Below are 25,164 nucleotides of genomic sequence, written 5' to 3' on the forward strand. Positions count from 1 at the left end.
AGGAACAGCAGCTGAGAGCTCACATCTCACTCACAAGCAGCAGTGGAGAGTGGAGGCAAAGAAAGCACGCAGTAACTGGGAATGCTGTGGACTTTTGAAACCTCAAGCCCACCATTTGACAAACCTCATCCAACAAGTCACACCTCCTAATCCTTCCCAAACAGTTCCACCAGCTTCAGACCAAGCTTATGGGAACCATTCTCATTCAAAGTACCACTGCTACGTTTCTCATTGATAGGACCAAATACCCGACCGGGAACAGCTTATAGGAGAATTATTTGTCCCAAAGTTTGAGGAGGTGTAGTGCACTATGGCAGAGAAGGCATGGTATACTTCATTTTACAGACCAGGAAGCAGAGGTTCACTCCAAGGGACCCACTTCCTCTAGCTATGCTCCGCCTCTCGGTTCCACAACCTCCCTACAACAGAACCACAACCTCGTGGGCTTTCAAACCCACGAGACTGTGGGAGGCATTTGACACGCTAACCAAAGCACAGGGCAAACCTCCCCTGCAGCTGCACTGTGCTCTACACACTGAAGGGGTGCCCTGCCTCTCCCCGTAACTGCACATCTCAGCGAGAGGCTGTGCGGCCAGCCTGGAAGGAGCCCAGGTGACACTCCAAGCACACTAGTAGTGCAGGCCTTAGTTTCATCACTTTTGATCCCATTTCACTGGAGATTTATAGGACATCAGGTTTATAAAGAAGGGACTCGAATCAAAGTTCGCGGATAAGAAATCATAAAGAAATTTATAAGAATACATTGGCAACATAACTTTATTGTTAAGTATGAAAGCAAATTTACATATCAGTGAGCTGAATACTTATTTTTTTTTAAAGATTTATTCATTTATTATATATAAGTACACTGTAGCTGTCTTCAGATACACCAGAAGAGGGCATCAGATCTCTTTACAGATGGTTGTGAGCCATTATGTGGTTGCTGGGAATTGAACTCATGACCTCTGGAAGAGCAGTCGGGTGCTCTTAACCACTGAGCCATCTCTCCAGCCCCTGAATACTTATTTTACAAGAAGGTTAGATCCTTCCTGAATATTTGATAAGGCAGGATGCAGAGTGTGTTCATAAAGTGTTTTTCAGAGTTGAGAGATATTTAGAGAATATGAGAGCAGAGAACTGGGCAGAATGCAGGAGTGTGTGCAGGTCCATTTCAGAAACTGAGAAATTTTCTCCTCTCCCTAAGCCCAAACCTACCAAGTAATGTTTTCTGAAACTTAAGTCAACGACTCGAACAGCAGTCTTAAAAGTCAAATATTTTAACACAATGTGCTGATGTGGTACTTTGATGCTGAGGGCTGACATGGTGAAATCAGTCTGCTTTCCACAAACCATCACACCTCTCTCTACCTTGCATGGTAAAAACCTTATGGTTCAAACATACAACAATCTCAAATCTGAGTCCAGGGTTTCAGGCAACGCTGGTTGGTGCTGTGTGGCCTGGTGCATGCACGGTGGGAAACGTTTATGTTATGTGTTCAGAAGCAAGGCTGTAGTGAAGTCATAGGCTGCAATATGGAGGGGGTGGGGCAAGACTAGAAACACCAGGGATTCATTACATGTTTGACTTCAAAGTTCAAAAACCTTTTGCTACTACCAAATTATTTTTGCAACTCCCACATTTAATGCCATGAGCATTTATGGTGTTGTGACTCAAAGTTTAGCTCCAGATCACCCCTGCATCAGCACGCTTAGCCTTGGGGAGCCTCCACTCTTGTGAAGCTAGCCTTCATGTCTTCACCGAGAAGGGTGATCCCAGGGCAGAGCATAGCTGGAGATTAGTAAGACACTTTAGAGCCAGTGAGATGGCTCAGTGGGTGAGGCCTGGATTCCACAGTTGAGGGAGAAAACTGAACCCTGCAAGTTGTCCTCTAACCTCCACATACCTTCTCCATGACACATACATCTGTACTCATGTACACAAGAGTGAAAAGGAGCGGGCGGAGATGGGACAGCCCGGCATGAAGTGGCCACTATCATCCTGCACTGGCTCCTGAAGTTGTTCCTACCTGTGGGATTTCATCACATATAGGCCACGGGTGAATGTAAGACCCACCACCATGTGTTGGTGCAAAACACAGTTCTTGACTCGAGGGGAAAAGAGACAGTTGACTCCTGCGCCCTGAGACACAGACTCCACGGTGGAAGTGGTCACGTGAGATTTTATTAGTTACAGAACGAAGAAATCAAATCACTCCTCAAATACAGTGGTGGGAACCACAGACGAGAGCTAACAGCACGGGCTTTAGGTGATCTCAGTGACATTCTGGCCTCTGGGTTGTAAAGGGTTTTGACAGGTCACACACAGGACTGTGCAAGGAACGAATCTCAAAGAGAAATAGTCCAAGACCGTTTGGCTCTGGTGTGCAACGCTCTGACCCTGTAAGCAGCAAGCTCAGTCAATGGCCTTGTGGAAACCTTAGCAGGTGTGCCTCTTCCTTCCCAAGGGAAATTCCACTCATGTGTCACACATTGTGACATAAGGAAAATGGCCCAGAACCAGAGACAGCTGGACAAGTGTGATAGCTCCCTTCCAGCCAGTCCTTAGGAAGCAGACAAGGGATCCTCTGGACAAACTGGTTGACACCTGATGTGAATTTCAGGCCTCCGTGTGCATCTACACACACACACACACACACACACACACACACACACACACACACACACACACACACACACACGTGCCCAGGCTGGATCATTTAATAATGATCTCTAAGTTAGTTCAAAGCAGGGGCCAAGAAATGTATAGCCTGGACTACAACTGGCCCTGAGCCAGTGCTCACAGTTTGTACTGGAAACACCTCAAGCAAATTCTGCCAGTGAGTTTAAGTTCAAGTTGGCTCAAGTGGGGTTGGCTGTATCTTGGTTGGAAGACTGCTTGCCTGAGCTCACACAAAGCCCTGACTCTACCCCATGCTTTGAATAAACTGAGTAGAGTACATCTAATCCCAGAGACAGGAGGATACTGTCTGTGGTAGGGTACCCAGGAACAGTCAGAGCAAACACCCGTGCTCCCTTCACTGTCTGCTGCAAGACAGAGGCCGAAGAGAGATAAGTGAGCTGTTGTGTCAATGCTGTGAGAACAGAAGCAACAAGTTTCCCCCTTTAAAAGGAGCCACATGGATGGGACAGCACAGCCAAGGCTCATGGTGGCTTTCTGTAGGTTGCAAGGCTTGCAAACCTTGTCGTCCTTCTTCAAGCACTCTGAACTCCCCAGATTCTTCTGGAGTGATTAGCAATTCGTGACCACATAAGAATCACGGGGGTTGGGGGAGAGAACTGGAGAAATGTCTCAGTGGGCAAAGGACGCACTACATAAGCTTCAGTGTGGATCATCAGAACCCATGTAAAGCAGGACAGTAGCACACATCTGGAATCACGTGACTCCCACAGCGAGAGAAGGTAGAGGCAGGAGGACCCAGAAGTTCCAGGACCACCTAGCCTGGTGCATGCTGTGGCCAACAAGAAATCTTGCCTAAACCAAGGTGACAGACACCTGAGGTTGTCCTCTGATCTCCACATACATGCTGTGGCATGAGTACCGGCAGACACAAAAGAAACATGGAAAAAAATATGGGGTGCTGTGTTCAGGGAACATCGTCAGGGAGGGCTTCCTGGAGGAGGAGACATACACTAGAACTGGGAAGGGGCCAGCACAGGAGAAGCCATGGGAGGAGCTCCATACTGTGTCGTGTGTGTGTGTGTGTGTGTGTGTGTGTGTGTGTGTGTGTGTAGGACAGGGCTGGGTCACAGGGCAGATGCTTGGACTGTAATTGTCTAGTTAATACACAAGCTAAGGAATGAATGCATACAGGGAAGGCAGCTAGGGCCTGAGACTAAGTTTCAAAGGTCCTGATGAAACTTGACTCCCTGGGTCTGTAATCTCGAGTCTGTTCCTCGGGACACATCAGGTGCTAGCGGAACACCAGGAAAAGCTGAGGAAGCCCACAACCTAGGGTTGAGCAGAGCCTTTCAAATAGGCCGCAGGCAACAGCATGCTCCGAAAAGCTGTGTCCAAGAACACCTATTCTGAGTGACCCCCAGGGCTGTGGCTTTACCACTTGTGTGTGGCCACCCTGCTGCAGATTCTGGGGGCTCTCTCAGTCCGAGCAGCCTCACTAGTGTTTCCCAGCGTTTCCTCACAGGCCTGAGTAGGCCTGAGAGGCTGATAGATGACAAGGTCACAGCAGCAGGATTGCTGGAAGCGGCTCCTGTCCTTGTGGGAGGGGACACCTAATTTGATGCAGAGACAGTCAGTGACAATAGCCACTACTGCTGGGAACGAGGCACCAGGTTCTCACACAGAGCTCCCTTTGTCCTCACTTAGAGGTGGTTATCTTTCTGTCAGATAGGGCAGGACAGCCTTGGTAGCTTGCCACAGAGTGGGGCCTCCTCCACCTCCACAGTATGTGAAAGGGATGTGGGAGCTGGACCCTGCTGTTGTAGGCAGAGACGGGACTGTGCTCTTTTTAGGGACGGAGGCTGACAGAAAGCAACAGGTGGACCATGGCTTCTCTGTGACACAGTAGATAGGACTAAACTATATGGATCTCAAAAGGAATTTCCTAGGTTTGCAGTATTAACTCAGAGCACGTTCATCAGGGGCCGGAGGCCTTGGAAAGATCGAGGCTTGAGCCAAACGCTGGAAGCATGGCCAGGTGTCACCTGGGGTGGGGGTTGGGAAGAAGGCTCCATGCTTAAAGTGTGTGGTCCTGTGGAGTTTGAGGACCTGAGGGCAAATCCCAAGCAGCTGCACAAGAGGCAGGGCAGGTTCTCCTGTAGCTCCTGTGCTGGACGGAGGCCAGGGCTGGGGTAGACAGGAATGCTGGGGCTTGCTGGCCAACCCATGTCCAGGCTCGGAGAGAGATTCTGTTTGATAAGGTGGAGACTGGCAGATCAGGATGCCTGACACTGTCTGTCCCCTGCAGACACACATCCTCTTCCCCAACACAAGGAAGGGGTCAGCAGGTGGCCAGCTGAGTTCAGGAGAAAACTCAGGTTAGAGCCATGACTCAGATAGAGGCTGCCCGACACGAGTGGTGGGAGGACACTAGGTCAGGCTCCATCTGTCTCCCAAAGCCGTGCCCCCTCAGAAAAGGGAGGCATTGGTGGCAGGGAGCACTACTCTGTGCACACTCCAGGACCAGAGCAGTTTTAATCTTCAGTTTGTATGCTAGCCTCAGGGTAGCTGTGCTCAGAGGAACAGTGGATAGAGTACTTGCCTATTTGCCCTGTAGTTTGAGGACCAGCGTTTGGTACAGAGCCCATAGAAAGCTGGACAGGGGTAATAAATAGCTCTCTACTATCCAGTCCTTCAGAAGCAGACAACGGATCCCTTGGGCAAACTGGTTGGCACCTGATGTGAATTTCAAGCCTCTATGTGCACCTACACACACACACACACACACACACACACACACACACAAACGTTCAAACAAATGCACACCACACACATAGAAGGACCTGTTTTCTTCTTTTTTTTTTTTTTTCTTTTTTTTCGGAGCTGGGGACCGAACCCAGGGCCTTGCGCTTGCTAGGCAAGCGCTCTACCACTGAGCTAAATCCCCAACCCAGGACCTGTTTTCTATGGCAGCATTCTTTTTGAAAGGTAGAAGCACCAAAAAAAAAAAAGCCAAGAAACAAAACAGACCACGGTATCCCCAGTACAGGCCATCGCTCAAATGGACTCTGTAGAAACGGGTCCCCGGGCACTGGTTCACCTGTTGCAGCCTCTGGGCTTGGGGAGATCTCGGCCATCTGGACTGGTCTCTTCCAGCAACCCTATGCAACTCCTTGGTGCCCACCACGCACAAGGAAAACCTGGGGTGGAGCGGCGGTCCCCACTTATCCCTGGGAGGCTGAGAGCAGAGGCAGTAGCGGTTCACGAAGGTACATTGGGAGCCCTACTCTCCTAACTGCAGAGATTGGCAGTCATCTGTTCCCACCCCCTTGTTTTCCTCTAATGACCTAAGACTTTCATGGCAGCGCACTATCCCATTTCAGGAAACCCGAAGGAGAGGCCCGGGGCTTAAAAGCAAGGACTAGCAACCAGGGCTCTGCTGAGCAAGGGTCAGAGAAGGGAGGAAAGAATCCTCTAGTTCTGCCCAGCGGTCAGGAAAAAATAGTACTCTAAACCACAGACCCACTGCAGCTTAGCAGAGAGGGGGTAGGGGTGGGATGGATTTGCTTCCTTTCTCAGCCGGTGGGTGGCAGGCGTGCAACCAAAATTTCTTGACCCTTGCACCTTCTCCTAACACAGTTCTAAAAGGATTAGACTCAGGACCAGATAAATGAAAATGAGACTCAAGGTTGGGATCCCTAAATCCAGGTCCTAATTCTGCCGTTCACCAGGACTTCTCCGGGTCCAGTTTCTTCACCTGTTCCCTCAAGACCTGTTCCCTCAAGGAGTTGTTTCTGTCCTGGTGGGTCACCCTCCCGGGTACCCCTCCACTTCTCGGGTGACACAGGTAGAAGCGCCTTGGTAAGCACCTAGGCGCTCCGCACTACCTTTTAGGGGCAGCCTGAGAATCGCTAGCCGCTCTGGAGTTTTGCCCTGGGCACAGCCCTAATCCGTTGACTGCCTGCACCCCTGACCTTCGCGCCGAACCCAAGGTCAAAGCCACTGATCCTCGCGCGCCAGTCCATCGGTGCTGGGCAGTCACAGTTACCGGCGCGCTCTCAGACTCACTTGCCCTCCAGCCACCCGCCTTTGCCGGTGCACACCCAGGCTCCCGCACCAGGCAAGTCGCTGCTTTTGTTCTCCCCACTCCCAAAGACCTCAAACCCCGCGCCCGCTCCCCGCCCTTGCCGTGACAGGCTCTTCCTGCCCCTTCGCCTAGCTCCGCTCCCTCCGCTCCCCTCCGCTCTCCGACCCCGCCCCGCCATGGGCCCCGCCCCCGAGCCTGCCGGGAGGATGTGAGCTCATTCCCTCCTCCATGTTCCGGCCTCCTCCAGGAAGCGTCCTCCGGAGGTCTCGGCTAGCTCACAGCCGGCGACCCGCGGGTCGCCGAGTCCGCAGCGCGCCACGTCCCACCCGATACCGCACGCATCGCGGCGTCGGCTTTGAGGGTGCGGAATGAAGGCAGGCGGCGTGGGCACCAACCCTAGCCTGAGCTACGGGGCCGAGGCAGTGTCCCCGGCGTAGGCACCGTACCGTTCCCGGCCAGCGCACGCCGTGTCCTCCGCTCGCTTCCGGCCGGACCACGTGATTGCGCGCACGTGTTCCGGCCCCTCCGAGCTGTGATCTGGAGTCTCCTCCACACAGCGGGCGGATGCCCATCTAGAGGCAGAGCAGCCTTCGCCATGAACCCCAGGGGCCTGTTCCAGGACTTCAACCCCAGTAAGTTCCTCATTTATGCCTGCTTGCTGCTCTTCTCCGTGCTGCTGCCCCTGCGTCTGGACGGCATCATCCAGTGGAGCTACTGGGCGGTCTTCGCCCCCATCTGGCTGTGGAAGCTCCTGGTCATCGTGGGCGCCTCGGTGGGTGCGGGCGTGTGGGCCCGCAACCCTCGCTACCGTACGGAGGGGGAAGCCTGTGTGGAATTCAAAGCCATGCTGATCGCTGTGGGCATCCACCTGCTGCTGCTCATGTTTGAGATTCTAGTCTGCGACCGGGTGGAGAGGGGAACCCACTTTTGGCTGCTGGTCTTCATGCCACTCTTCTTCGTTTCCCCGGTGTCCGTGGCCGCCTGCGTCTGGGGCTTCCGACATGACAGGTCTTTGGAACTGGAAATCCTGTGTTCCGTCAACATCCTGCAGTTTATCTTCATCGCTCTGAGGTTGGACAGGATTATCCACTGGCCGTGGCTGGTGGTATTCGTGCCTCTGTGGATCCTCATGTCATTCCTCTGCCTGGTGGTTCTCTATTACATCGTGTGGTCCCTCCTGTTCCTGCGGTCCCTGGATGTGGTTGCAGAGCAGCGAAGAACACATGTGACCATGGCCATCAGCTGGATCACGATTGTCGTGCCCCTGCTCACCTTTGAGGTCCTGCTAGTTCACAGACTGGATGGCCACAATACGTTCTCTTACATTTCCATATTCACCCCTCTTTGGCTGTCATTACTGACTTTGATGGCCACGACGTTCAGGCGGAAAGGGGGCAATCATTGGTGGTTCGGTATTCGCAGGGATTTCTGTCAGTTTCTACTTGAGGTTTTCCCGTTTTTAAGAGAATATGGGAATATCTCTTACGATCTCCATCACGAAGACAGCGAAGATGCTGAAGACGCGTCGGCGTTAGAAGCTCCGAAAATTGCCCCAATGTTTGGAAAGAAGGCCCGGGTAGTTATAACACAGAGCCCTGGGAAATACGTCCCTCCACCTCCCAAGTTAAACATTGATATGCCAGACTAAACTCACAGGCTGGGCCTTAAAGTGAAATAGGAACCGTATACCCATGAATGCCACTTTGCTTTTTTCCCCCTGTGTTCATCCAGCCCTGGAATTGGAAACAGGCCCTCCTCATTTTACACCCACTGTAAGACAGAAGGAAACCTCTTGCAGTGGTCATTGTGTAGGCAGAAGCTGCAGCCTGTAGAATTGGGGGGGGGGGGTGTACATAACGTGCAAGAGAGCTTGCTTTCCAGGTCCTCGTCGAGCTAGCCAAAGGCGGTAAATAGAATTGTTTCTAGGCCTTCCAAAGACCTGAAAACTACATAGCTGTTTGTTTTAAAAGTGCTACCTATGCCTACCAAAAGTATTGTTTAAAAAGTATTTTTATATACTGCTAGTCTAAAATTGTATATCAGATTGTGCCCATTGTGACGTAATGGTAAATGTACCAAATTCTCCCCCACCCCTGTTCCATAAACCTCATACAGTTGGTTTTTCTAGCACTCCTACTGTTCAAATTGTCGTTTCCCTTGGGCTTTGCTGACACAGGTCTCTAGTGTTCTAATAGATGAATTTTCTAATGGAGTGACTCTGCATATATTAGTACCTATGTGAATGTTTTAGCAGTGTTATCTGTGTTGAATTGTAGTTCTTGGCAGTAATGTGTTGTGTTAAAGTATTTTTTTTTTAAGTTTCTGTGTGAAGATACGTATTTATTGCAACTATCCTTAAAGACTGAACGAGATGCTAATATGTCCCTGACGTGGGACCCTGTCTGAGTCTAGGAATGAAGGTCTGGTGTGGTAGATAACAGGAGTGCTACAATTTTTAAAGTGTGTGATTGCACTCCCAGAGAAAAGGGGCACCACCACTCAGAACAGACACTGAGACATGTCCAGTGTGGTGCCAGGCCACAAACACTGTCACTTAACACCTTGGCCTCTTCCTCACTGGTGGTATCATCTCTCCAGGAACAACCAAAATACGCAACACACGGTTTGGCCATTCCTAAGGTCTGTCATAATGTCAAGCATTACTGTTGGGATGCTGAGCGTGATAACCAACAGTGCGAGGTCTTGTAAGGGCCGATGTCCTTGGTCCATCAATAACAAATAACAAATGTTTAGGTATTTTTAAAGATGAGTACAGTGTTTCTTTAGGAGCTGAAGTCACCCCAGGAAATCAAAACCAGAGGACAAAGCCAGAGCTCAGAATAAGGTTCTGACTGGGAAGAAATAAATTCTTGGAAATGGAAGTTAAAGTAACATGGAGTACTCATCAACGAGGAGAAGACCAGGGTGGGGCGGTTGTCAGCTTACTAAGGATTACCGACATCGGGTCCCATGGGCGATAGTGCCCCTTTGCTCTGGGTGTGGCATGGTGTCCTGTCCTATTTGAAGGGAAAGTCAGATGCTGGTAAATTGTGCGGTGCAAACATGACCTGTGCTCACACCCCTGGCAGCCATCCCCAGCAAGGAAAGCAGCAGGGACAGCTGGACTCCCAGGCTTTTAGCTAGCCATTCTAAAACATGGCGCTCCAGATTGTGAGAGAGCCTGCCTCAGAATGCAAGGTGGAGTGTCCACATGATGGTGGTAGGTAAATGTGCCTGCCACCGAGGCTGATGACCTAAGTTCCAGATCTGGGATCCACGTGATGAAAGAGAACCAACTCTCAAGTCGTCCTCTGGCCATCAGATTCTAACATAAAGTGACTGGGAAGATGGTTCAGTGGTTAGGAGCCCTGGCTGTTCTTCCAGAGGGCCCACAGTTTGATTCCCAGCACCCACATGGTGGCTCACAACTGTAACTCCGAGGGGACCCAATGCCCTCTTCTGGTCTGTGCAGGCAACAGACACACAGGTGATGTACAGATGTGTGTGTGTGAGAAGAGCACCCAGACACATGAAGTTAGTTTTCTTTAAAACTTGGAGAGCAATAAAGAAAGCCATCTGACGTTCACCTCTAGTTTATGCAGATGCACAAACAAGACGAATCATGCAAAGCTACTGGGGAGTTCTGTGTACCTGCTACGTGGTTGCTTTGGACTGGCTAGGGGAATGTAAGGCAGTATTGAACAGCAGTGGGGGTGAGTGCTTCCAAAACTTCAGGGCTGCTAGTGGCACTGAGAAGTTGCTTCTCATAGTGATCCCCTGTGTGGGAGCAGACACAAGTAGCATGAAAGAATTCTGCTGGCTTCTGGGTGAACTTCACCTGTGATTCAGGCAGCCGCCCTATCTCACCACCTACTTCCCCTCTACCTCCCCCCACTCACCACACCTCTACCTCAGCACCTACTTCCCCTCTACCCCCCTCACCACACCCCTATCTCCCCCCTCACCACACCCCTCCACCCCCACTCACCACACCCCTACCTCAGCACCTACTTCCCCTCTACCCCCCTCACCACACCCCTCCTCCCCCACTCACCACACCCCTACCTCAGTACCTACTTCCCCTCTACCTCCCCCCTCACCACACCCCTACCTCCCCTCTCACCACACCCCTCCTCCCCCACTCACCACACCCCTACCTCAGCACCTACTTCCCCTCTACCCCCCTCACCACACCCCTCCTCCCCCACTCACCACACCCCTACCTCAGCACCTACTTCCCCTCTACCTCCCCCACTCACCACATTCCTACCTCTCCTCCATCCCCCGCCCAGAGTTTCTGATAAGTGCTTCACGCCCTAAAGGTGGGGCCTGGCGAGATGGCTCAAGGTCAGAACACTGGCTTCTCTTCCAGAGGTCCTGGGTTCAAGTTTCAGCACTCAGGCGGTGGCTCACAACCACCTAGTAACTCTAGTTCTAGGAGATCAGCTCCCTCTTCTGGGCTCTGGAGGCATGTATGTGGTACATAGATGGATTCACAGGCAAAATACCCATCTGTGGGGTTGGGGATTTAGCTCAGTGGTAGAGCACTTGCCTAGCAAGTGCAAGGCCCTGGGTTCGGTCCCCAGCTCCGAAAAAAAGAAAAAAGAAAAAAAAAATACCCATCTGTGTGCTCACTCCAGCAGCTCATATACCAAGATTGGAAGGATACACAGAAGATCAGCATGGCCCCTGCGCGGGGATGACACGCAAATCCGTGAAGTGTTCCATATTTTTAAAAAAATACCCATATTCACAAAATAAATTATAGAATATCTAGGGATGGAGGAGCAGGTGTTTCTGAAGCAACCGAAGGGTTGGTTAAGAGGGTTTGTAACGCTCAGTCGTGCTCTCCCAGCAACGGGAGTAGTTTTGGAGAGCCAGTGTAGACGCATGCTACAAGTATCCCACCTAGATCCCTGTCCCCGGCCTCAGTTACATCAAGACTTTCAGGTATCAGTGGAGGACTGTGGTCAGTCGTTGACCCTGTGAAGCTGAAGAGGAGAGAGGGCTGTGCACAGCAGCTCCACACTTCTCGCAGGTCGGTTTTGTCACAGCTTCTGCAAAGGGATGTCTCTACTTCTCCACAACTTCCGAGATCTTAGTGGCTGGGCTGGGTAACTGTCTTAGTGAGTGTGTGGCTGTGTAAGCACGAGGGCCCAACCACAAGGACCTTAGAATCCCACAAAAGCCAGGTGTGCGTGAACTTTAGAGTCCCAGTGTAAGGAAGGCACAGGTGAGAGTCCCCTGGGTTGAGGGTCTATGCCAATGGGAGACTGTCTAAAACAAAAACAAAAAAACCCTAAGGACAAAATTTTTTTAAGGCCCAACAAGATGGGCCTTAAAAAGCTGGAAGATGGAAGGAAAAAACTCTGCACAAGGCTGCCGATGAGCTGTTAGATCCCTGCGTCTCATGGTGGAAGGGGTGAGTACACGCCTGAAAAGTCTCAGCCTTTCACAAGGATGCTGTAGTGTGTGAGTACACCTGTACTCACACAAACAGTAGTGTAAACAGACGTAACTACAGACTCCTCCCCGGAGCTGCAAGTTGGCTGAGGAATACACTCAGGACTGGGATCTATGCCAGGTCTCTTTGATGCGTCCTGTTCAGGATGCCAGGTTGAAGGAGCCCAAGCCAAAGTCTGCAAGCACAAATAGTTCCTTCTCACAGGTGACAGATGCCAGCCCGCTCAGTTCCAGCGGCCCAAGAACATGGGCAAGCCTGTCAGGGGAGGCAGTATGTGTCCAAGGGACTAAAAGGCAGTCAGTCTACCCAGGGAGCTGTCAGTCCATGAACTGATAGTGTTACAGGTGGTTCTAAAGGAACCAAGATTTGTAGGTCACTGGTTTCTTCAGTGTTCAAAAGCTGCCACTGTTGAAAGGAACCCAGGGAAGGTCCTATTCAGGTCCTTTTGTGAACAGTGGAGGGGAATCTCAGCAGTTATTCAGCACAGTGTTATGAGAGTGCCAATCTCAACTCCTGAGGAAGAAACAAGATCAGTTTAAGGCCAGCCTTGGATGAAATTTTGTCTTAGAAACAAAAATAAAAATAAAAGTATTTTTAAAACTACTGGAGTGATATCAAGGTCCTGCACTAACCTTTAATGAGGATCTGAGGCCAAGCCCCAGAAACCGTGTAAAAATGCTAAACAAGGTGGTGTGCCCTTGTAACTCTAGGTGTGGGGAGAAGCTAGGAGGGCCCTTGGGGCTTGCTTGCCAACAGCTTGGCCTAATTGACAAGCTCCAAAGCAATAGGAGACCCTGTCTTGAAGGTTGACAAGGGGGGAGTCCTCCCACCACCACGGCATACACATATGCACACACACATTAGTTGAGGAGCCTTGCTGGAGGGTTATTTTGGAAGAGTCAGGATGGTACAGGGGGGCCATCCAGGTAGAGGGTACTGGAAAATGTGGAAATCAGAGAGGACAGTGGCCTTGTCAGCAGCCACCACCTGGCCACTTCCAGGGCTCAGGGTTAAAACAGGAAGCTACTGGGAGATAGCTCCCGAGGTAATAAGCAGCAGGAAGTACATGCTTGGGACCCTGGGAGCCACACCTGGAACCCGAGTCAAGGGCTAAGTACCTCAGGGAACCAGGAGGTGAAGAGGCTGCCACTGGAACCACTACCACTGGCAACATGACTCTACCACCAAAAGGGACTAATAGTGTCATTCCTGCTGCCACAGAAATTCCTCATCCACCTTGTGAAAGTCTTCCCTGAGATTGACACATTCCATTCTGCAGGGAAGCTCCCTAAACAGAAAGGTAAATAACTCAAAATAGCTTCAGGAAGTTCCTGAAACCGAACAGGATTCACTAGGCCCCTCCCTACATAGTAAGCACTGGGCATAGAGCTGCCAAAGACTCAGAAAGCCACACTGCAAAGAAGCTGCCTAGAAGCAGCGGAAACCAACCATGCTGCCTGGAAGAGGTTCAGACCAACTGAGGCACCTGGAAAGGATTCCCTCCAACCTGTTGAGCTGCCTGCAGGCTGTGCAGTATGCTCCAGGTTCCCAGCTTTGTGAGCTGTCACCCATGCTGGAGTAGGCCTTGGTGATACTGCTGTCTTTGAATAATTTTTACTGCTACAAATAACCCTAACGAAACTCACTGGTTCATCAACTCGGGCTTTGGTGGTATCCAAATATGGGTTCCCTAACTGGAGTGAATAGACCTGCGTTGTGTCTCCCAGGAAAAGTTTTGTCACACAACTACCTGCTAGAGACCAGGAGGAGGAGGACAGAGTTGTGTCAGCCTTGTGTGTAGGTTCTCGCTGGACCCTGTAGAGCTGGAGAAACGAGGTCATGTGGCTGTCTTACCTCTAGTCACTAGAGTCTAGTATCAAGTCTAGTCACTTGATAAAGGGTTTTCAAAAAACCAGAAACATACCTGGAGGCTATATAAATAGACACTGACCCCACCTCTTCCTGAGATGTCTGGCATGCACCTACCTTCATCCGTGTGGCTCACCAAAGCAATCTACTCCTCCAAGACAATCTCTCCTCTCAGCAAAGGGGGAAAGAGACTACAAAGCTTTGCCAGTTGCTGCTCCTGACTCCACTCAGGCATCTGGGCCATTTCTTCCTCTAGCTGTGTTCATTGTGAAGAGTTACAGCTCTGAAAGGGCATCCCTGACGGTGGTGTTGTGGCTCTGAGGAATAGCACGAAGTACACTCCACAGCATGCCTCACACAAGAGGTTTCTTGGGAAGAACACAGGAAGGTGACCGGCTCTGCTGAGAAGGCCCAGAGCTGTGCTGAGTGGCCCTGCTTCCCCACTCCAGGGAGGTGGCCACTGCTTCCACATCCCAGAGGCCAATGTGACACTGGAACTTGTTCCAGTCATGAACACATGTTTAGTGCCCTCTTGGGTAGCCTGGATCATCACCTGCCTTCCCGAGGGGCAGACTGCCTCAACCGGAGGCACAGCACCTGGTGCCAAGGTCTAGGCAGACTCTGCCTCATGCCCAGGGCTCACCCCCACCCTACCACAGGAGACACCATTGTGAGCATCTATGCCATAGCAAGTCCTCTTTTCATTGCTGCTTCTACCCCAACAGCGCCACTAGGCCCATGTCAGCAGCCTGGAGGGCATGCTTAGGTCTCAATGTGAGCAAGTGGCTCAACCTAGGTGCCCTCTCCTTCCTTGTTAACTCTCTCTGTGTCAGGGGCAACTCTGATGGGTTGGCCACATGCCCAGTGGAGATTCAGGTCAAAGGCACAGGAGAGTGGTGGCTTGAGCATTTTGACAAAGAAAAGATGTGTGACCTAATGAACAAGCCTGGGTAAGAAGTCCTGAGGTCCTTGAAGCCCCTTTCCCTCTGCTACCTGAGACTGGAGGGGCTGACTGACCATGCCCTCCCGCTGGGAGAGCAAGTCAGTCATAGGTGAGGCATGCGTGAGCAACAGGGCTGGGGAAAGTACAAAAGGACCCTATTCACCCAGAGCTTGTGATGCTTAATGTCACCTACCCAGGACCTAGGATCAACTAGGAGGCAAACTTAGTTAGGCCAATTCGTCCCAATGTGGTTGGCACCCTTCTATGTGTACCCACATTCCATGGCTCCTCCTCCTCCTCCCCTCCCCTCCCCCTCCTCCCCCCTCCTCTTCCTCCTCCTTCTCCTCCCCTGACTGAAGAGGTGACCTCTCAGCCACTTCCCTCTTCCCCGCCACTATGGGTCTGTGTTCTGGAGCTGTGAGCCAGCACAACTCCTTTCTCCTGTTGTTTCACGGCAGACATTTTGTCACAGCCACAGGGCAACACACTGCCCTAACCTGCAAAGTTCTGCTGGCTTTTCTTCTGTCTCCTTTTCTTTATGACCCTCCTCTCCCTTGGTCTTTCCAGACAAGGTATCATATAGCCCAGGCTGGCCTTGAGCCAGCTTATGTATCGGAGGATAACCTTGATCCTTTTGTATCCACCTCCAGAGTTTGAGGAAGCAGGTGTTCACACCACACTCCGCTTGTGCAGGGCTGGGGGGATGGAACCCAGGACTCTGTGCATGCCCAGCTGGCGCTCTGCCCTGCTGGGCCACATCTACAGCGCCCCCTTTGTTGTTTTTCTTATCTTGCATGAGGAGCTTGAAGGTTGCCACTGCTGGGCTGGAGAGATAGCGCAGTGGTTAAGAGCACTGACTGCTCTTTCAGAGGTCCTGAGTTCAATTCCCAGCAACCACATGGTGGCTCACAACCGTCTGTAATGGGATCTGATGCCCTCTTCTGGTGTGTCTGAAGACAGCTACAGTGTACTTACATATAAATAAATAAATAAATCTTAAAAAAAAAAAAAAGGCTGCCACTGCTGTTCTACTGGGACCACCCCTCCCTTTCTCAGGGAGCTGTGACTCAATTTGGGTGGGCATAGACAGTGTTCTGTCTTTCTCCAGAAGAGCTAACCTCTGGCAGTCAGCTTCACCCCACCCACCTCCACCCCCACCACCAGGGGGTGTAGCTCAACTGGCAGAGTACTTGCCTGGCGAGCCCAACACCTTGGCTTCCGTCCCCAGAAACTGCATAAACCAGGTGTGGTGGTGCGTACCTGTAATCTGAACATTCAGGAGGGGGAGACAAGAGGATGAAACCTTCAAGGATGTCTGCTCTTTAGAGAGGCTGAGGGAAACCTGGGCTACATGAGAGTCTGCTCCAAACACAAACCTTGGTCCAGTTCTTCTAGCACTGAGATTTGCTAGCTGTTTGTAAACACCTCAAAAGTGTGTCAAGGATGGGGGCCAGAGAGATGGCTGAACTAGTAAAAGCACTGGCTGCTGTTCTAGAGCACCTGGGTTCAATTCTCGGCACCCACATGGCAACTCACAACTGTCTATGATTCCAGTCCTAGGGAATCTGATTACCCTCCTTCAGGTTCCTTGGGCACCAAGGAAGACTCACATGCAGGCAAAACACTCATATGCACAAAAGAACATTTCAGTATCAACAATGTGGCGATTAGGAGTGAAGGTTGGTTCAAGGTATCCATTTGACTGGATTGGTGAGTTAATGGGGAAAATCCAGAGCTCTATTTGGTGTGTCTATGGTTAGCAATTTCTCCTCCACCCATAAGTTGATGTCATCCTGGCTCTACCTTGATGGCCATAAGAACATGGGTCTAGCCAGGATGTGCTGCTGGTCAGATTCTGCTGTGGTTAATGTGACACAAGCAAGAGTTATTTGGAAGAGGAACTTCATTTGAGAAATACCTCCATCACACTGGCCTGCTGGCAAGTCTGTAATGCTTTTTCTTGACTAAGGTTTGATGTGTGAGGGCCTACCCCACGGTGGGTAGATGATAGAATATATAAGAAGATTAATTAAACTCCATGAGGTCACGAAATTTGCAGGCAAATGGATGGATCTAGAAAATATCATCCCGAGTGAGGGAAGCCAGGCCAGAAAGACATGCATTACCACATACTCACTATAAGTAGACATTAGCCACAAAGTACAGGATACCAGTGCTACAATCCACAGACCCAAAGAAACTAAGTAACAAGGAGAGCCCAAGGGAGGATTCTTGAACCTCACTCAGAAGGAGAAATAAAGTAATCTTCGGAGGTGAGTGGAGGGAGGGATCTGGCTTGGAAAGGGAGGTGAGGAGGGGAACGGGTATGGGGATAAGGTGGGAGAGAGAGCTGGGAGAACGGAAATCAGTGTGTGTGTGTGTGTGTGTGTGTGTGTGTGTGTGTGTGTGTGTGTGTGTGTTGAGCCTCTCTGGGACTGGCCAGAGACCTGGGATAGGGGAGGGTCCTGGGATATGGAGGTAACCCTAGCTGAGATGCCTACCAATAACGGATATGGAAACTGAAGTGGCTACCTCCTGTAGCCAGGTAGGACTTCCAGAGGAGGGAAGTGGGCATCAACCTGCACACAAAAACTTTGTTCCAAGATTTGTCCTTCCTGGAAGATGGACAGGGATAAAGACGGAGCAGAGATCGAGGGAATGGCCAACCAAGGACTAGCCCATCTTGACACCCAGCCCATGGGAGAGAGCCAACCCCCGACATTATTATTGATACCCTGCTATGCTTGCAAACAGGAACCAAGCCTAACTGTCTCCTGAGAGGCTTCAGCCAGCATCAGATGGAGGCAGATGCAGAGACCCACAGCTCGGGTCAGCGGAAGCAGAGCTTGGGGAGCCTTGTGGAAGAGTGCGGGATGGGATTGATTGAAACAGAGGGGACAAGGACACCACAGGAAGACCTACAGTGTCAACTAACCTGAGCCCATGGGGGATCATAGAGACTGGGCCACTAAGCAGCAACCAGGGAGTTTGCAGGGGCTGGACTGCATTTGTAGCAAATGTGCAGCTTGGCCTTCATGTGGGAGCCCGAACAAATGGAGCAGGGGCTGTCTCTGACTCTGTTCCCTGCAGTTGGAGCCCCTTCCCCTAACTGGACTACCTGATTGGGAGAGGATGTGCTTAATTCTACTGTGACTTGATATCCCAGGGCGGGCGCGGTACCCAAGGGGGGCTTCCCCTCTCCTCGGAGAAGGGGAGGTGATAATGGGGGAGGAATTTGTGAGGGTGTGACTGGGAGAGGAGTGGGGAGGGGGCTGGGAATAAACAAACAAATAAATGAAAAACCCAAACTCCATGGGGGTGGATTATGACGCATACTCCTGTAATCCAATGAGGTTGGTACGTGTAAGGGAGGTCCTTCCCCTAGCCCCAATCTGTACACGGCACACCCAGACACCAAGTAATCAGCACGAAGGAGACTTATTACCCCAGAAGGCTTAGAAGGGGAGACTGCAAAAGCAGCAGCAGCAAATAGGTATTTTTGCAAGAATGGGTTTGAAGGGGGAAAGGGGAAGTCTGTGCTAGGGCGAGTTGGTAAATCCTGATTGGACATGTTAGCCAAATAATGAATTTTGATTGTTGGACCTTGGTGTTTTGTCTCAGGAATAAGTCAGTGGCCAAAAAAGGGAAAGGACCTTGGGGGCTAGCTTGGGATGTAATCTAAAGGTTTTTAGCAAATGGAGAAGAGGAAAAAGTGCCTGCCAGTGCTACGTTTACCATGCTCTGGCCTGCTAGAGCCCTTTGCTACTCATGACGAGGAGGGACTAATGCTATGATGAAGCCATTCTGGGTCACCTGTGCTCCATTACCAAGTCCAATAAAACACCTGGTCTCACCACGGTAGACTGGTAAAAGCCACATTTTAGTCGGTTATTGGTGCCAATCTGGGGTAAACTGGATGTTAGAGGGCTCAGGAGACAGCCCAGAGAGTAAAGGTGCCCGCGGCTTGTCTTCTCATGCTAGTTGTTACCCAAAAACCTGTTTGTAATGTCCTGCACTTAGGCTAACGGAAGCTTGCCCCCAGTTGGGTCTGATTGGGAAATAAAGTTGCCGTCAGTCAATGGTTGGGCAGGGAGACAGAGGCGGGACCTTTAGGATCCCCAGGGAAGAAATCGCTGCCTGCTGATGAGAAAGAGGGGAGTCTGCTAAGAGAAGGCACAGGATTCACCACGCTGCCAGGAAGCTGCAGGAGGGAGAGACAGCCGAAATGTAGGTGCAAAGGGGAAAGCAGGCCCAGAAGAGCCGCTCAGAAGGGTCCGTGGGCAGCAAAGATAAAAATACAGATTCAGCAAGTGTTAGCTCAGGAATATCGGAGGGGAATGTGTTAGCCACCTCGAGGTTCAGGGGTGGCCCAGTCATTGAGCTAGTTAAGGCGTATTAAAAAAGAAGCCAGCATGCGGACTTCATTCGTGAATCCAGAACCCTTGGCAGGTGCAGAGGAAGTGCACGCCCACTGGGAGCGTATAGCGAACTCTGACAATTTACCGCTATGCCTGCCACTATCCCAGATGACCTGAATTCTCATTTTAGGACTGACATAGTAGGAGGAAAGGACTGACTCTCGCACATTGTCCTCTGACCTTCCTGTGTGCTGTGCACTTCAACCCCACACATGACATGATAATTTAAAAGGACTTTGGCTGTAGACACCAAAGACTGATAGAAGAGGAGATAAAAGAGTTAAGACATATCTGTAACAGGCCCCAAACATTAGCACTGTGGACCCCATGACAAAAGTGCCATGCACACAGGCAGCACCACCTTTCAAAACTAAAGCAGAGGCACGATCCATCGAAGCCCACGACCCTGGGAAAGGTCTAAACAGACGCACCTTGCTGTACTTCTGCTTCTGGTTGCCTATTCTTGTTAACTGAAGTACCTATTCTTGTTAACTGAAGTACCTATTCTTGTTAACTGAAGTATGTCAACCCAGATCGTGGTTTTTGTTCTTAAAAGCTCACCCTGAGGAAGCTCAGGGCTAGACTGTGATTCCAAACACCCAGTGTAGTCGGCTGAAACCCGGGTCTGAGTAGTCTTCTTTGGTGAATACCCCACAGCAAGACCAATGCTATTGGGGGCTCTGGGAGGCAGCATAGCCAGGCTTGTTAAACTGGTTGGTTGCAGAGAGCTGCACTGTGAGAGATCAGAAGCCATTCCCTCCTGCTAGCATTAGGCTGCAATGGCCATTTATTGTTCACTTCAGTGTCTGACCTAACAGCCTTGTGACTGTTAGGTAAATCCTTTGGAATGCACAACAGATTTCTCCCTTTCATCCCAAAGGCTAAGAACGTCACCTGATAGCATCTAAGGCCTACAGCAGAGACTTCCCTGCTGTGCTGTAACCTGTCTGCCTGGTAGAAACATGAATTTATAAAATGCCTTGATTGTTAACTGCCTTTGTTCTTTTACTATAAAAATCCACAAAACCGTTACCATGCTGGAACATGGTGGTTGGGGGGTATCATGAACCTGTATTTGCAGGCCATGGTGTCTTTTTTTCATTATACACTCTTATTTTCTTTAGAATGTTGACACAAAACCACAACTCTTACCTCAAAGGGACAGTTTATTGAAGAGCCAAGTATGAGTGACCATGCCCAGAGTGTGGATTAAGGTCAAATCAAAATCCATGTTCCAATGAGGAATCAGTTTTGTGAAGTTTTTATAGTGATAGAACAAAGAAAGACATAAATCAAGACACTTTTCAAATACACCGGTGGAAACATGCTATAGCAACATGGAGGATCTCTACCGTAGGCCTCAGATGCTATCTGAGGACTTTTAGCCTTTTGGTTAATGACAACTATGGTTTTATTAAAACATCTCCTCTTTCCATTCTACCACCGAGCTAAATCCTCTCAACCCCTTTTTATTGAGACAAGGTCTCAGTGTAGCCCTAGCCAGCCTGGAGCTCACAATGTAGACGAGGCTGGCCTTGACCTGACAAAGGTCCACTTGGCTCTACCTCCACAGTGCTGGGATGGAAGGTGTACAATCTGCCACAGGCTGTCAGATGCAAAAAAGAGGTGGGCAAGGAATGGCTATTTAGGTGACTAAAAATATAGCCCAAGTTAAACTGTAATTGGGCTCTGGATACAGCACTGCAAGCCTTAACACCAGCACGGAAACTAATTAGCCCTGCAGAAGGGATGATGGAAGGTGCAGCTCCTGTGGAACTTTTGTTCACAGAGCTGAGAGCTCTTTTGTGTCCTTGTGGGATTTGCTTAAGGCACACCATTGACAAAAGAATCACCTTGGTGTTGCGCTAAGCCACACACATGAACAAAGTGAAAACAATCTGCTAAGGTGATTCTTCTACAAAAAGAGGTAAGCAAGCAGCCAAACACACTCACCAAAACGAATGCTGCCTTTTATCCCTGATGTAGGTGGTGACTGAGTCTCATTTCATTGGTGGGAAACTCGATGTCCCAATCTAATGCAACTGGGAACAACAGAGGGGAACAGGGAGGTTTGGGAAATATGGGATGACTGCCTTTAACAGAAAAACTGCTCCTCTTGACACCGAGTTGTTCATGTAAAACCCAAACAGGCTCCAGAGGGAGGGCAGGGGGAGATGCAGACTGGAGATCTGGTGTTGTAGAAGTGGAGCCATTTGAGCTGCCTGCCACACCTCGGGAGCCCGAGAGTAAGAACAGGGATTAGGCCCTTGCCTTGGAGGAGGGAATTCACAAAACAAGCCAAATAGCATCGGACAGGCGTAGAACAGGGAGGGATAGTGTATGTGAATCCCACAGAGGCAGGAGAACAGGACACGTAGTGCGAAGCCTGAGAGGCACACTGTGGAGTCAGCTTGTGCTCTGCCCTTGCCCCACCTCTCTGAATACAGACACACCTTTGTGATCTGTTCTGCTCAGGGACGGGTGTCACTTTCCGGCAGAGATGGGACAAGCCCAAGCATTGCTCCTCAGAAGGGAGGCAGAGAATAAACAGCAAATGCTACCATGAGGGCGGGCAAGGCTGGTCAGGGCTGCTGGAGTCAGGAGACAGGGAGCAACTCTCTCGAGAGTTGTGTGTATGAAGGAGAGCTAGAAGACACAGCAGGGGGAGTTTGGGCACATCAGAAGCAGGTGGAAAGGTTTCAGTACCACACTGAGACAGGATGGGGAGTACAGGGAAGGCAGCGTTACAGAATGGGTCCATTAGTACTCCACTTCTGTTTCAACAGGAAGGAAGAGCAGGGAGGACTGCTGGGAATGTTCCTGCCCGAGACACTCTGTTTTAATCATGGAGGTATGAGACCGTGTACTTAGAGTAAGGAAACCCTGAGGAGAGAGTCGGGAATGTGCAGGAGAGGTGACTCAGGCAGTTCTCTGCAGGTGAGATCAGGCCCTTGTGAGTGGTGGCAGGATCTATCCAACAATACAGAAATGACCAGGTCAGTGGGCTGAGCAGGGGTGAGGGTAGGCCAGGGACATAACACCATCACCATTAACGTCTAGCGTGAAGTATTCAGGGCCATGAGATGTATGGCTCTGTAGTTTAGGCACTGGTCCCCCATGCTCAGCCTGAGTTTGAGCTCTGGGATACACATGATGGATGGAGAGAGTTGACACGTGGATGTCATGAGATATGCCTCCAGCTCCTGTAAAGAAATGTAATTGACATGAAACTGTGGCTTCTCTCTCTCTCTGTCTCTCTCTCTGTCTCTCTGTTTCTCTGTCTGTCTGTCTGTCTGTCTGTCTGTCTGTCTGTCTGTCTGTCTGTCTCTCTGTATGTGTGTGTGTGTGTTTTAGTTACTTTTCTATTGCTGTGATAAAACAACATGACCATGACCACTTTCGAAAGTGTTCGAAAGGAACAGTATTGGCGCTCAGGACTCCCAAGACCAAGTTTTTCAGCACCAAAGAGTTATTTTCCCTAGACAGACAGAGGGCAGGACTAAGAGACAAAGACAGAGGGTGAGAGAGAAGGGGAGGGGAACAAGGGAGACGAGGGAGGGGAAGGACTCCTTCTCTGAAAAGAGAAGACAGAGATGGGCCACAGGAAAATGTCAATTTATGAAGGTTGAAGGGGAAACCCCATGTTAAGATGAGGTGTTTAATTTTAATTGGGAATGTTAATTAGGTGAGCCAAAGGGGCCTTTTGATGGCTGGACTTCAGTACTTCAATAGCTGGACCTCGGTAGTCAGTCTCAGGAGGGGCAGGAAGCGGCCAAATAAGGAACAGACCTTGGAATAGCTTTAGGAATGTAATCTAGTGGTTTTTTAGCAAGATAGAGGGAATGGGGAAGAAAGGCAAGGCCTGGTAGCACCACATTTGCCAAACCCAGGCCTGCAAGAGCCCTTCAGGGTTTCATTGAGCTTATAGTTCCAGGAAGATAGGTGGATCCGGGCAGTGGGTGGCAGTCATGCTGGCTGGGAACACCTGAGAGTCTGTGGCTTCAAACCACAAGCCAGAAACAGAGCAGACTTGAAATGGCGTAAGATTTCAAATTCTCAAAGCTCAGGCCTGGTGACTTACCTCCTCTTGCAAGGTCACACCTCCTAAGTCTCTGGTACCTTTAAGCTGAACAAATCCCTCCCCAAGACGCTGTTAATTGTGACCTTATATCACGGCAATAGAAATCCAAACTGTGAGAAGCCCGGCTTGTTAATGTTTCCCTTGGAAACCACTTGAGCTGGCCCCCAGGTTCACATTGCTCTCAGCACTGTCTTCCAAGCTCCTGTTAGGACGGCCCACTAAGCATCCTTAGAGTTCTGCCACTTTTCAGTTCTGAGGTCCAAAGCCTTCCACATTGATCAAAAACAAAATAAAACCCAGCATGGTGAGGTCTATCACAGCCCACTCTCTGGTACGAACTTCTGGTGCTGTAATAAAACACCATGGACAAGGGCTGGAGAGATGCCTCAGCGGTTAAGGGCACTGGTCATGAGTTCAATTCCCAGCAACCACATGGTGGCTCACAACCATCTACAATGTGGTTTGATGCCCTCTTCTGACACAAAGGTGTATATGTACATATAGCATTGGTATACATTAAATAAAAAAGTAAATATTAAAACAAAACCCCATGACCAAAGCAGTTTATAGAAAGGTCTGTTTGGGCCTACAGTTCCAGACGGTTGGGGGCCTACCATGGCAGAGAATTGTGGCAGCATGGTGGCAGAAACAGCTGAGGGCTCACATCTCAAATCTCAAGCGGAAAGCAGAGAGCACAAACTCACAAACTGGCCATGTCTTTAAACCCTCAAAACCCACCCCCAGTGACACATCTCCTCCAGCAAGGTCCCACCTCCAATGCCTCCCTAAACAGGGACTTTCAACTGGGGACCAAGTATTTAGATGCTTGACATTGTAGGGGATGTCTCAGTCAAGCCACTACAGCGTGGGTCTACGTGTACGCACTTGTCTGTGTGTGGAGGTCAGAAGTCAACTTATTCCCTATTTGTTGAGAGAGAGTTTGTCACTGAACCCAGAGCTTACTACTTCACTAGACTGGCTGGACAGCAAGCCCCACGGACCTTCTCGTGCACTTCTTCCCAGCGTTGAAGTTACATGCACACACCATGCACACACCCAGCTAACTGGTTGCTGGTGATTCCGACTCGGGCCCTCATGAGCCACCATCCTGCTTTGTGTGTAGCCGTCTCTGCAGCACGCACTCAGTCTTTACCACTCTGTGAAGCAGGTGTCATTATAAGCACCCCCATGTGACACGGGCCAGGCAGAAGGGAACGGTGAACAAGGTTCCAACAGGGTTTAGCCATGTTCTGTAGTTCTGCAATATTCTAAATGGCTGGTTTCCAAATGTCATGGGACTTCGCATTCTTAGCCATGGACTTTATACTCTGAAAACTGTGCAGGGACCCAGTTTGACTTGATGCAGCCATGCTGAATTGTCACGTTGGCTTCTGAGTAACACCATGGTTCCCCCTTCTGCGGTCTCTCAGCATACTCTAGAGCAGGGGTTCTCAACCTTCCCAACGCTGCAGCCCTTTAATACAGTTCCTCGTGTTGTGATGACCTCCAACCATAAAATTATCTCGTTGCTACCTCAAAAACTGTAATTTTGCTGTTGTGAATTGTAATGTATCTGACACGCAGGATATCTGCTTTGCAACCCATAAAGGGGGTCATGTCCCACAGGTTGAGAACCACTGATACAGATAAACAAAACCCCTAGG

The 25,164-nt window shown here is 50.3% G+C and overlaps 2 protein-coding genes and 1 non-coding gene across 3 annotated transcripts in view; 2 read left to right on the forward strand and 1 right to left on the reverse strand.

The window, feature by feature from the left end:
* The first annotated feature begins 6,977 nt into the window (after positions 1-6,977).
* Tmem185b (transmembrane protein 185B) lies at positions 6,978-10,311 on the forward strand. The gene is given in 1 exon segment (NM_001191668.3): positions 6,978-10,311. A coding segment is annotated over 1 exon segment (1,053 nt). The 5' UTR covers positions 6,978-7,320; the 3' UTR covers positions 8,374-10,311.
* Positions 10,312-11,352: 1,041 nt separating this feature from the next.
* On the forward strand, positions 11,353-11,459 carry LOC120096454 (U6 spliceosomal RNA). Its single transcript, XR_015636451.1, has one exon. It is a non-coding gene; the product is annotated as a U6 spliceosomal RNA (small nuclear RNA).
* Positions 11,437-25,164, reverse strand: part of Epb41l5 (erythrocyte membrane protein band 4.1 like 5) — a 116,292-nt gene continuing 102,564 nt past the window's right edge. The window contains exon 26 of the transcript XR_015635189.1: positions 11,437-12,702. The gene's annotated coding sequence lies outside the window, so the exon portion shown is untranslated. The remainder of the gene's footprint in view (positions 12,703-25,164) is intronic.

The sequence above is a fragment of the Rattus norvegicus genome, chromosome 13, assembly GCF_021556685.1.
Source record: "Rattus norvegicus strain SHRSP/BbbUtx chromosome 13, alternate assembly SHRSP_T2T, whole genome shotgun sequence".
Lineage (NCBI taxonomy): Eukaryota > Metazoa > Chordata > Mammalia > Rodentia > Muridae > Rattus > Rattus norvegicus.